The 13,360-nt window shown below is 39.9% G+C and overlaps 1 protein-coding gene across 1 annotated transcript; it reads left to right on the forward strand.

Annotated features, from left to right (window-relative positions):
* Window positions 1-3,466: 3,466 nt before the first annotated feature.
* On the forward strand, window positions 3,467-11,241 carry LOC311041675 (uncharacterized protein). Its single transcript, XM_084052157.1, has 4 exons — window positions 3,467-3,658; window positions 8,453-8,641; window positions 9,104-9,229; window positions 10,831-11,241. The coding sequence occupies exons 1-4, from the start codon at window positions 3,565-3,567 to the stop codon at window positions 10,878-10,880; spliced, it is 459 nt and encodes a 152-aa protein (XP_083908283.1). The 5' UTR covers window positions 3,467-3,564; the 3' UTR covers window positions 10,881-11,241.
* The last annotated feature ends 2,119 nt before the right edge of the window (window positions 11,242-13,360 follow it).

Raw genomic sequence — 13,360 nt, forward strand, 5'->3', positions numbered from 1 at the left:
GGAATGAAAACATAGTCACACCACCGGAAGTGAAAGGCTGAAGGCACCAAAACCCTAATCTCTCATGAACAGATTCCGACCTGCGGTGGAATCTGTCGGAGCGGTTCGTCCTAACCAGTGCGCATTGGCTAAAAGTGGGCGTGCCTTCAGATCAGGAAGTGGGCCGCGCTTTACCCAATCAAATGTAGTGGGCGGGATTCACGTGTCCATCCACCATGATCCACCCTCCCCCCCTCGAAACTAGCCGAAACTAATTTAACAATAGCGTCCTCGGAGCGGACAAAACCACGGAAAGATATTCACATTTTAAATTACTCTTTCATCATAGAAACAAGTGGGCTTATAACCAAAACCATCCATGTTCTCTGGGAGAAGTGGTGTTAGTGTTCCGTGTAGAAATATTGTTAGTGGGAATGAAAACATGGTCGCACCAACCGGAAGTGATGCGCTATAGGCAGACATGAAACCGGTGTTTCCCTGCGCTCTAGTCTAACATTATACTCCTGCCAGACTCCACAGAATATCAGAAAAGCAGAGGTCGCTGTTTTTCATTTTCTGTGGGGTCTGGCTACGCGAGACTACCAAAACCCTGGTTTAGGGTTTAGGGTGAAGGTTTAGGGTGAAGTGAAAGGCTGAAGGCACCAAAACCCTGGTTTCCTTGCGCACAGGTGCTCCATTCTGCTCCCCCCAGAGCTAAGTGAAATAGTAAAAAACAGCAGAGGGCGCTGTTTTTCCTTTTTTATTTGGCGATGGGTTCCCAGACTGGTAGTTCTCAAACCTTTTTGTGTTAAGGACCCCCAACATGAAATGTATTTGGCCACGGACCCCCATCTCAAATGCTTTGTGCCAGGGACCCCCATCTGAAATGCTTTGTGCCAGGGACCCCCATCTGAAATGCTTTGTGCCAGGAACCCCCAGACAAGAAAATGAGCTTTTAAAAAAGACCAAAAAAGGTTCAAAGCTTGCAGTTCAGCACAGTATTTAATCTGCCCTGAAATGCACGTGTTAAGTTTTTAGCATTGACAGGTAGGTAGTTTAGGTCATTGACAGGTAGGTAGTTTAGGTCATTGACAGGTAGGTAGTTTAGGTCATTGACAGGTAGTTAGTTTAGGTCATTGACAGGTAGGTAGTTTAGGTCATTGACAGGTATGTAGTTTAGGTCATTGACAGGTAGGTAGTTTAGGTCATTGACAGGTAGGTAGTTTAGGTCATTGACAGGTAGGTAGTTTAGGTCATTGACAGGTAGGTAGTTTAGGTCATTGACAGGTAGGTAGTTTAGGTCATTGACAGGTAGGTAGTTTAGGTCATTGACAGGTAGGTAGTTTAGGTAGGATAAGGATAATTCCTTTTAACAGGTCGTTCATGAAAGTCCTTGCGGTCTTGTTTCCAATGAGAACCTGTGAGCAATTATTGACAGGTAGGTAGTTTAGGTAAGTCTATGGGGTTTCAGTTTAAAACTCTTTCAATGGGTCTACGATAGATAGATAGATAGATAGATAGATAGATAGATAGATAGATAGATAGATAGATGGATAGATAGATACTTTAGGATGGATGGATAGATGGATCAAAGTAAATGATAATTATAGATGCTATATTAAGTTAGTGATTGTCTTACAAAGACAGTTAGAGCAGAGTGACATTTCTCCTGAGTTCAAGTTTCTTTATTCGAATAAAACCCCCTTGAGATGTACATCTATAAATATAATGAATTATAATTTAACATGTACATCTATAAATATAATGAATTATAATTTAACATGTACATCTATAAATATAATGAATTATAATTTAACATGTACATCTATAAATATAATGAATTATAATTTAACATGTACATCTATAAATATAATGAATTATAATTTAACATGTACATCTATAAATATAATGAATTATAATTTAACATGTACATCTATAAATATAATGAATTATAATTTAACATGTGCATCTATAAATATAATGAATCATAATTTAACATGTACATCTATAAATATAATGAATTATAATTTAACATGTACATCTATAAATATAATGAATTATAATTTAACATGTACATCTATAAAAATAATGAATTATAATTTAAGTTGTACTGAGGGGCTCTTGGATGTAGAAAAGTGATTTATGATTGTTAGAATTGACCAGTTTTTCATTTGTGTTGTTGATATAAAATGTTACTGTAACATTTGACTGTTAGTTAAGATGTTAATGTTAAGTGTGTGTGTGTGTGTGTGTGTGTGTGTGTGTGTGTGTGTGTGTGTGTGTGTGTGTGTGTGTGTGTGTGTGTGTGTGTGTGTGTGTGTGTGTGTGTGACTCACATTTCAAAGAGAAATGAATGTAACATTTGACACAAAAAAAACATATATTGTGATAAAGTTGGATAAGAGTTTACTTCAATGGATCATTTTATTTTCACACATAATTATTAGTTGGATTTGATGGATGTTCTATAATATTCTTTGTTTTGACATTTAAAACACATGTAGTGTTTAGAATTCTGAGGCTGCTTAAGACTTTAAGGTCTAAAGTGGATGAAACGGCTTTGCTTTTTTTCTTTGTTATTTTGTAGAAACGTATATTTTTGTAATTTACACTTTAAAATAATATTAAACACTCCATGGGGCCAACATGTGTCTCTCCTTCAACATGTGTCTCTCCTTCAGTGTCTCAGCGTCGCCCTGCAAGGGACCCCCAAACAAGATTTGTGTTGTTGTTGTTTTAATATTTAAAAAAATATATTCCAAATTTTTCACATTTCTTTCAAGATTAGTTTTTGTAAAAATACATTACAGCAGATCTACAGGTGTAACACAGTTAGAAATATCTGTGTATTAATTTGTACAAGCTCACAACGTGTTGCATGGTGGCGTGTTGTGACCTTGTAGATCTGCTATTTTCAAAAGATGTTTACATTAGAAAAGCTGTGAAATGGGACATTATACATAAGTAGGATTAGGATACTTTCTACTTTTGGTACTTTAAGTACGTTTTGATGCCAATACTTTTGTACTTTACTCAAGTCAATTTAAAATGTTGAACTTTTACTTATAACAGTATTTCTGGATAGTTGTATTGAGTAAAACACTTGAGTACTTCTTTGACAGAGACCTGGTTCATACGAGCTGTTCATTGGTCAGAGACATACGTCACTCATCTGGTTCATACTAGCTGTTCATTGGACAGAGACATACGTCACTCATCTGGTTCAGCCAGTCAGACTGGTCGCTGCTTTTCTGTCGGAGGACAAAAAGAACCTCTATAAATCCCATTGCTGGGACGGAAGGACGGACGCACGCTCTGTGCTGGGATTGGCTGGTTGGTTGCCACGACAACACACAAATGCGTGACTAACCGTCTCCCCTGACCAATCACAGTGCAGCCCGTCCCTCTGGACAATGGGATGAGGGAGGCGGACTCACTAACACACACACACACACACACACACACACACACACACACACAGCTGTGAATAAACACGACGCAGGTGTAAAGTTATTAAAAGTAGATTATCATCATTATTATTATTATTAGTGAAGGTTATATAATATAATAATAATACAGTAAAGTATGGCCGCCATTCCCGCCAGGAGGAAATACGGAACTTGTTTCTTAAGGATCAGAGAAAACTGTCCTTTCCGTAAACTGAGGAAGAACAGATATGGTGAGTTTATGAATATTCATATTATTATGATTTATTATTCATGTCAATATTAATATGGTATATTATTATTAATAATAATTCGTATTATATATATTTTAAATAATACTAATAATATATGGTAATAACTATAATTATAATATTAATATAATGTATTAATAATATTAATAATAATTATTATTATATGATTTATTAAGAATAATATTTAATAATACAATTAATATGATTTGTTATTAATAATAATTATAATAATGAACTCTCCCTTACGTAAACTTAGGAAGAACAGATATATTGATATATTGTGAAAATTATTATATCCTTTGGATTATAATTCATTCATATTTTAAAGCTTTAAGCTAATTATAATAAAATAAATATTCATGAATCCATTAAAAAATGCCACATGATGGCATTTGATACAAAACACACAGTGGAGCACACTGTGTGTTTGTTTGTTTGTTTGATTGATTGATTGATTGATTGATTGATTGATTGATTGATGTACTTTATTTAGTAAGACATGAGAACAACAGTACAAATTCACAATACAAGGTCTACTAAACTGGAAGACTCATAAAAGCACTGGGCTTGTTTAAGATGAGATCCCCATGCACACAAATCATGATGACATATAAGAGACAGACAGATATACACAACTACTATACAGAATGTCATACAATCAGTTTACAGGTTACTGGTATGAAGAGTGAGAAATATGTACAAAAGAGGGGGGGGGGTAGGTTAGGTTAGGACATGGACAGGGGCCATTTATCAATTGCAGCCTCCTGAAGGTGTATCTTTAGGGCAGTTTTGAAAGTGAGTAGGGTTTTACACTCCTTTACTCCTTTTGGTAGGGCATTCCACATTTTTGATGAATAGCATGAGAACGAGTTCATTCCCTTTGTTGAGCCAAATCTGGGTTGAACATGATTAGTGGAGCTGCCTCTGGTGTTATGATCATGGACTTCATTAACATTTTGGAAGTATTTTGACAAATACAGGGGGATAACAATGTTGTGGTGTATCTTGAAGACCAGGCCCATAGCAAGTTGCTGTACTCTGTCCTCAGCCCTAAGCCATCCAATCCTATCAAAATGAGCAGGGGTTAGATGGGTTTTGTGATTGAGGCCAATAAGTAGCCTTACAAGTTTGTTTTGGGATGTTTGGAGCCTTGTTTTTAAGGCCTTGGAGGTGTTGTGATACCATGAAGTGCATGCATAATCATAATGACCTTGTATGAGGGCCCCTACAAGAATCTTCAGAGTATTCTTACTGACTAGACGATCAATCCTCCACAAATAGCGTGTTGTTTGGATGACCTTTTTGTTCACTTTTTCGGCGTGTTTGTTACCGGAGAGGTTTGCCTCCAAGATAGAACCCAGGTAGATAATTTCCTCCTTTCTTGTGATAACATCATCACCCACTTTGATCGTGAAACTCTCAGCCTTGCTAAGTTTAGGACTGGACTCAAAGAGGATGGATACAGTTTTGCCCAGGTGTAATGAAAGTTTGTTGTCGGAGAGCCAGATGCAGATCTTGTTGAGTTCAGAGCTGAGAGTTTTCTCAACCTGCAGCCTGTCCCTGTCCGAGACTAGCAGAGCCGAGTCATCTGCGAACAGGAACAGTTTGCAGTCGCAAGCTGAAGACATGTCATTCACATATATCAGGAACAGTAAAGGTCCTAGTATACTTCTATGAGGAACTCCACAAGTCACTGGGAGGGGAGGGGACTGGGTGCCGTTTACTTCCACCACTTGCTCCCTCCCTTCCAGGTAGGATCTCATCCAGTTTACAGACGTATCATCAAAACCTATTGCTTTGAGCTTATTGATCATAATTGGGTGATTAACGGTGTCAAAGGCCTTCTGGAGGTCCAGCATGACCATGCCGCAATATTTGCCCTTGTCGACATCTTGTTTGATAGAGTCGTTCAAATAGAGAAGGCATGTGTCAGTGGAGTGGTTTGTTCTGAAACCAGATTGGAATTTGTAAATTAGATTGTTCTCGGCAAGGTACTTATCAACCTGTTCATAGACTATTTGTTCCATGACTTTCGAGATGGAGCTTAGAATAAAAATAGGGCGGTAGTTGCCAGGGTCTAATTGGTTTCCTTTTTTGTACAGAGGGGTCACTCTTGCTTTTTTGAAGTCGTTAGGGACCCGTCCCTGTATGATGGAGAGGTTTATTATGTGAGTAATGATTGGAGCAATGGAGGCGGCTGAGTCTTTTAGAAATTTGGGGGGGATGTTGTCGAGTCCTGTGGCTCTGTGTTGTTGGAGTGCACTCAATTTTTTAAACACCTCATCTGTTGTCACAGGGGAGAGTTTAAAATCATCTTTGCGTACACCCTCATTTTCGTAAAATGAGTCAACATACTCTCCACCATAGCACCCAGAGTGAGGGGGTAGTTTTTCAACCAAATCTGAGGCTACGGTCGTGAAGAATATGTTGAGGATTTTACTCACTTCCTGTTTGGTTGTAGTGAGAGAGACATTAACCATGAGGTTTATGTTTGTAAACCTGGTTTTCAATTTCTTGCTGCAGCCTAGTAGGTTGTTGAATAGCTTCCAAAGCTCACGTGGTTTGCTTTGATTTACCTCAATATTGTCATCGAGGTAACTTTTTTCTGCTAACAGGAGCATGCCATTAACCTTGTTTCTTAGCTTGTTTCTCTCTTTTTCGAGTTTAGCTACGTGGGATTCGAGACCTTTGTTAAAGCATTTGGCGAGTTTGATCCTACCTTTATGAAGCTCAGAACACTTTTTGTTTCTGACTTTTATGGTAGTAAGGATGTCCGAATTCATCCAAGACTCGTCTACCTGTGTGCTGTTTATAACGTCGGACCAATCCTGTTCCTCTAGTCTGTGATCTAAGTCCTCACTCTTGTAGTTTTTGAGGTCTCTGATCGTGACTGATTTGTGGTAACCGGTCTTAGGTTTACGTTTCTTTCTGGTGCAGAAGTGTGTGTGTGTGTGTGTGTGTGTGTGTGTGTGTGTGTGTGTGTGTGTGTGTGTGTGTGTGTGTGTGTGTGTGTGTGTGTGTGTGTGTGTGTGTGTGTGTGTGTGTGTGTGAGGAAGTAACATTCCGTTTCAGAAGACTCATATTTCTGGTTTAGTGACACATAGTTTAACAGCATCTAGATCTATCTATCTATTAGATCTATAGTTTTAACAGCATGATGAGCCTCTAGATCTATCTGTCTATTAGATCTATAGTTTTAACAGCATGATGAGCCTCTAGATCTATCTGTCTATTAGATCTATAGTTTTAACAGCATGATGAGCCTCTAGATCTATCTATCTATTAGATCTATAGTTTTAACAGCATGATGAGCCTCTAGATCTATCTATCTATTAGATCTATAGTTTTAACAGCATGATGAGCCTCTAGATCTATCTGTCTATTAGATCTATAGTTTTAACAGCATGATGAGCCTCTAGATCTATCTGTCTATTAGATCTATAGTTTTAACAGCATGATGAGCCTCTAGATCTATCTATCTATTAGATCTATAGTTTTAACAGCATGATGAGCCTCTAGATCTATCTGTCTATTAGATCTATAGTTTTAACAGCATGATGAGCCTCTAGATCTATCTGTCTATTAGATCTATAGTTTTAACAGCATGATGAGCCTCTAGATCTATCTATCTATTAGATCTATAGTTTTAACAGCATGATGAGCCTCTAGATCTATCTGTCTATTAGATCTATAGTTTTAACAGCATGATGAGCCTCTAGATCTATCTGTCTATTAGATCTATAGTTTTAACAGCATGATGAGCCTCTAGATCTATCTATCTATTAGATCTATAGTTTTAACAGCATGATGAGCCTCTAGATCTATCTGTCTATTAGATCTATAGTTTTAACAGCATGATGAGCCTCTAGATCTATCTATCTATTAGATCTATAGTTTTAACAGCATGATGAGCCTCTAGATCTATCTGTCTATTAGATCTATAGTTTTAACAGCATGATGAGCTGCCAACATGCTAAATCATGTAAAATACCATGTAGATTTTGTCTATTAGATATAATACAGTTTAACCCTTAGAATACCTGCTATACTCTGTCTATAGATCTAATGCATAATTATATATTATATTATATTATATTAGAATATTGTGCTATTTATAGATACTAGACCATACCCGGTCGACGTATCCGTGGGGGGATATGCGCACATGATCTGGCAACCCGGGAGGCAGTTCGTCCCATAGCTGGGCAGCCCCGTAACCATGGCGACAGTGTTTTACACTAAAACGCTAATAAGAAGCTGAGATTTGATTAAATTGAAAAACGGGCTTCACAGTTAAGTTCAAATGGTAATGGTCAATGGCTGTGTGCAAAATCAGAGCAATTGGTCACTGAGGAGAACCGGGTAGCTTCACCTACTCACGTACTCACCTACTCACCACTACAGACAGAGGTTACTAGAGGTTATAGTAGGATAATATAACCTTACTATAGATCTAATCCATATTGTTCTATGTATACACATATAACCTTACTTTATGTAATAAGGGATAAGAGACGGCCAGCCGGTCATTGTTGTTGAGATTGTTTTTGTATATAAATTTGTATCGATGTTTTATAAGACAAGACACAACAAGACAAACAAACAGCAGACTGTAATGTATAAGTGTGAGTAATAAACTTATCTTAATGAGGTCATGTATAGGCAGACAGAATACAACAGTTGGATTAATAATTGAGCTTGTAGAAAAAAAGAAAGAAACAAAGCAGTCACACAGAGTGGAGATGAATGAATGAATCATGAATTTTCTTTCTCCAGATGTTTCGGCGGCAGCGTCCAGCGGTGTGGGCGTGGTCTACTGGAACACGCCCATCACCCACACCAGCCAGCCAATCACCACCACTCCTGCCAACGACCAGCCAATCGGCTCCGTCTACTCACAGCCCACACAGGCAGCGTCCACCTATGAGAACGTCTTCATCACCCACCAATCACAGGCGGCCGTTGGTGAGTTTCTTGTTTCTTGCGACGTGTCGACTGACACGTTGTGAGCTTGTAGATCTGATATTTTCAGAGCGCAACCAAATTAAATGACTTTTATTATAGTAACCTGACAACAACACAGTCACGTTGCTATAGTAACCTGACAACAACACAGTCACGTTGCTATAGTAACCTGACAACAACACAGTCACGTTGCTATAGTAAACTGACAACAACACAGTCACGTTGCTATAGTAACCTGACAACAACACAGTCACGTTGCTATAGTAACCTGACAACAACACAGTCACGTTGCTATAGTAACCTGACAACAACACAGTCACGTTGCTATAGTAACCTGACAACAACACAGTCACGTTGCTATAGTAACCTGACAACAACACAGTCACGTTGCTATAGTAGCCTGACATTATCTCTTATAATTATCATTAACACATTTATTTTGTGTATCTTGTGTCCCTACAGCCATGGACACCGACATGGCTCCGCCCCCAGCCCCGCCCCCTGCTTCAGGATTGGCTGCGGTGTCACATGGGTTCCGCCCACAACCCAGCAACCATCGACAACAAGATCACTATGGAGACAGTATGGGTACGAACACACACACACACACACACACACACACACACACACACACACACACTCCAAACAGGCCCATAGACCATATTCACATGGCGGCCATTTTGGAATTTAACATTAAAAGTGCCACCTCGTTGCTGTGGCAACGGGTTGGGGGGGGGGGGGGGTGGGGGCGTGCACCGGCGTCTGCCATCAGACCTCTGGAGCTTGTTCAGAAAGCTGCAGCTCGTCTGGTGTTCAACCGCCCCAAGTTCTCTCACACAACTATCCTTCTCCGTTCTCTACACTGGCTCCCCGTAGTGGCTCACATCCAGTTTAAAACCCTGGTGCCTATAGGGCAGTGAAAGGAACAGCTCCTTCTGACCTCCGGGCTATGGTCGATGCTTACACCCCTGCCCGACCACTTCGGTCTGCCACCTCGGGGCGACTGGTTGCCTCTGTTCTGGCCCCACAGTGGTGGAATGAACTCCCCACTGATGTCAGGACAGCAGAGTCACTGATGTCAGGACAACAGAGTCACTGATGTCAGGACAACAGAGTCACTGATGTCAGGACAGCAGAGTCACTGATGTCAGGACAGCAGAGTCACTGATGTCAGGACAGCAGATACACTGATGTCAGGACAACAGAGTAACTGATGTCAGGACAGCAGAGTCACTGATGTCAGGACAGCAGAGACACTGATGTCAGGACAACAGAGTCACTGATGTCAGGACAGCAGAGTCACTGATGTCAGGACAGCAGAGTCACTGATGTCAGGACAGCAGAGACACTGATGTCAGGACAGCAGAGACACTGATGTCAGGACAACAGAGTCACTGCCCATCTTTCACCGCAGGCTGTAAACCCACCTCTTCAGGAAACACTACCCTTCCTCTTCTCCTTGCCTACTTGTTGTTAACTAGTTGTATGAACTTTTGTTTTATTATTTTATTGTTTTGCTGGATCTTGTTTTTTCGATACACTTATTTGTTGTAGCTCTTGTTCATTTGATTTTGCTATTTTGTCTCATCTGTTTAAGAAAGCAGGTAGCTGATATATTGCACTTTTACTTTAGCGCTAGGTATACTCTTAGGACCTGTTTCCACTGCAGCTTAAGCACCACACCACACCACACTACACCACACCACACCACACCACACCACATCAAAATATCTACCGTTTCCATTACACAAAAGTACCCCTGCTCAAATCCACAGGTATGAGTAGCAGACTCCGGTCATTCACACTCATTTGTAATGTACATTTTTGCCTAACAATGGAATGTAGGTGAGTGGCCAACTGTCCTGTATACAAATGCAAATCACTTGTGCATGTGGCCCAGCTTGGCCTAGCTCAGACCTACCCAGGACTGGGTACTTTTTAGGCACCAGTTTAGTACCACTTACACACCACTCTACCCACTTCATTGTAGTGGAAACCGAGGCACAAGTGGTCGGTGTGGTGTGGTGTGGGGTGAGGCCATGCATATGGAAAGCCGCCATTAGTTGCTTGTTTTAGAAGAGAATGCACTTCAGACTTCTGGTGCACCCTGACACACGCACACACACACACACACACACATAATATAATAATAATAATAATAATAATAATAATAAGATTGTTTTCCACAGAGCTGGATGGCGGAGTCGACCCCGAGACAGGAGAGAGAGCCCAGGGTTGACCTATGACCCCTGGGACCACCTGCATCTAACACACACACACACACACACACACACACACACACACACACACACACACACACACACACACACACACACACAGAGCTGTACTGTATTTGTTTCTCAGGAGTTATATTTGCGTTTTTTTAAACAGGGACATTTATATATATATATATTATATAGTCGTGCAGTCCGCCCTCCACCCTCTAGATAGTGGTACAGTCCATCCTCTAGATAGTGGTACAGTCCACCCTCTAGATAGTGGTACAGTCCATCCTCTAGATAGTGGTACAGTCCACCCTCTAGACAGTGGTACAGTCCATCTTCTAGATAGTGGTACAGTCCACCCTCTAGATAGTGGTACAGTCCATCCTCTAGATAGTGGTACAGTCCATCCTCTAGATAGTGGTACAGTCCATCCTCTAGATAGTGGTACAGTCCATCCTCTAGACAGTGGTACAGTCCATCCTCTAGATAGTGGTACAGTCCATCCTCTAGATAGTGGTACAGTCCATCCTCTAGACAGTGGTACAGTCCATCCTCTAGATAGTGGTACAGTCCATCCTCTAGATAGTGGTACAGTCCATCCTCTAGATAGTGGTACAGTCCATCCTCTAGATAGTGGTACAGTCCATCCTCTAGATAGTGGTACAGTCCATCCTCTAGATAGTGGTACAGTCCATCCTCTCTAGATAGTGATACAGTCCATCCTCTAGATAGTGGTATAGTCCATTCATCCTATTATTACAAAACCACTTCAGACATCATAATTATACATACTTTGGCAATTTGAAAATAGCAGATCTACAAGCTCACAATGCGCCGCAAAGCGACGTGAGCTTGTAGATCTGCTGTTTTCAAACGATTTTTATACATTTTAAAACTTGTGAAATGGGACCTTCTGCATGAGTACTTTAACTTTAGTTACTTTTAACACATTTTTTTGGACAATATTTTTGTATTTTTACTCAAGTACATTGTGTATACCAAACTTGTACTTGTACAGTTACTGACTATTTCTACAATAGGATATTGATACTTTTACTTAAGTAAAAGATGTGAGTTCTTCTTCCATGTCTGACAGGCTGAATGATTGTCTCAGGAATGCAAACACAAACACAAAAAACTCTCCATGAATTCAAAGCTTCATGGAGTATGTAACTGAACTACTCCTTTAATGTCCATCTGCAGGTGTCTCTATTTTATGAAATGATGATGTTTTACTTTTTACTCATCATTAGTTACTGTAACATAAGGCTATAGTTATCCTTCTGTATCACTCCATCTGTATCACTCCATCTGTATACACTCCTTCTGTATCACTCCTTCTGTATCACTCCTTCTGTATCACTCCATCTGTATCACTCCTTCTGTATCACTCCTTCTGTATCACTCCATCTGTATCACTCCTTCTGTATCACTCCTTCTGTATCACTCCATCTGTATCACTCCACCTGTTTCACTCCATCTGTATCACTCCTTCTGTATCACTCCTTCTGTATCACTCCTTCTGTATCACTCCATCTGTATCACTCCACCTGTTTCACTCCATCTGTATCACTCCTTCTGTTCTAAAAGCACTCTGTGAACAACCTTTCAACCCCCACAACATACTCATGCTTTTAAACATGAACCCAAAACATTTTTAACAAAGCTTTGGCCTAGTATTTTTTTTACGTCTTTTTTTTTTTTACAGAGTATTTTACTTTTACTCTGTCAGAGTATTTTACTTTTACTCTGTCAGAGTATTTTACTTTTACTCTGTCAGACTGCTGACAGAGTACTTTTCACCTCAGAAGGTCTTGTGTTGTTGCAGAATGTGTTTTATCTCTGTCTTGTCTTTGTTATTTTAATGTTTTTAAACCCTGTACTTTGTGATTTGCAAAAATGTGACGTGCATTCTAAATAAAATGTATTATTATGATTATTATGATGATTATTATTACGTTACATAAATACGTAAATGTAAGATACAGTTTATGTCTGGAGGTTTCTGGTGTTACGATGATCCATAGTCTGTCTGTCTGTCTGTCTGTCTGTCTGTCTGTCTGTCTGTCGATCGATATAGATATATATATATAGATATATAGATATATAGATATATATATATATAGATATATACATAGATATAGATATATAATTGATACCTTATATAGAAGTAAAGGCTGTATATTAAAGCCACACCCATGTGACAGAGCATCTTTTTGTGCTCATCGGACCGGGACCAATTCTCTGTGTAGGACACACATCCGGTTTGGAGCGGATACGGAAACGGCTTGTTTGTGAGCGTGTAAAACGGGGCGTGTTAATCACCGGATACAGTAGGCGGGCTTTAGACCGGATGTGAGCACCGAGCAGTAAATAACACCTTAACGACGACAGTTACCGAGGCTGTGAGGAGAACAAAAAAAAGAGAAGCCCTGTGAGGTCAGTCGCTGATTGGCCCAGGCGGCCGTCGGTCTCTTGTGTTCTCTCCTCTGAT

Source organism: Gymnoscopelus microlampas, assembly GCF_963454915.1.
Source record: "Gymnoscopelus microlampas genome assembly, chromosome: 3".
Lineage (NCBI taxonomy): Eukaryota > Metazoa > Chordata > Actinopteri > Myctophiformes > Myctophidae > Gymnoscopelus > Gymnoscopelus microlampas.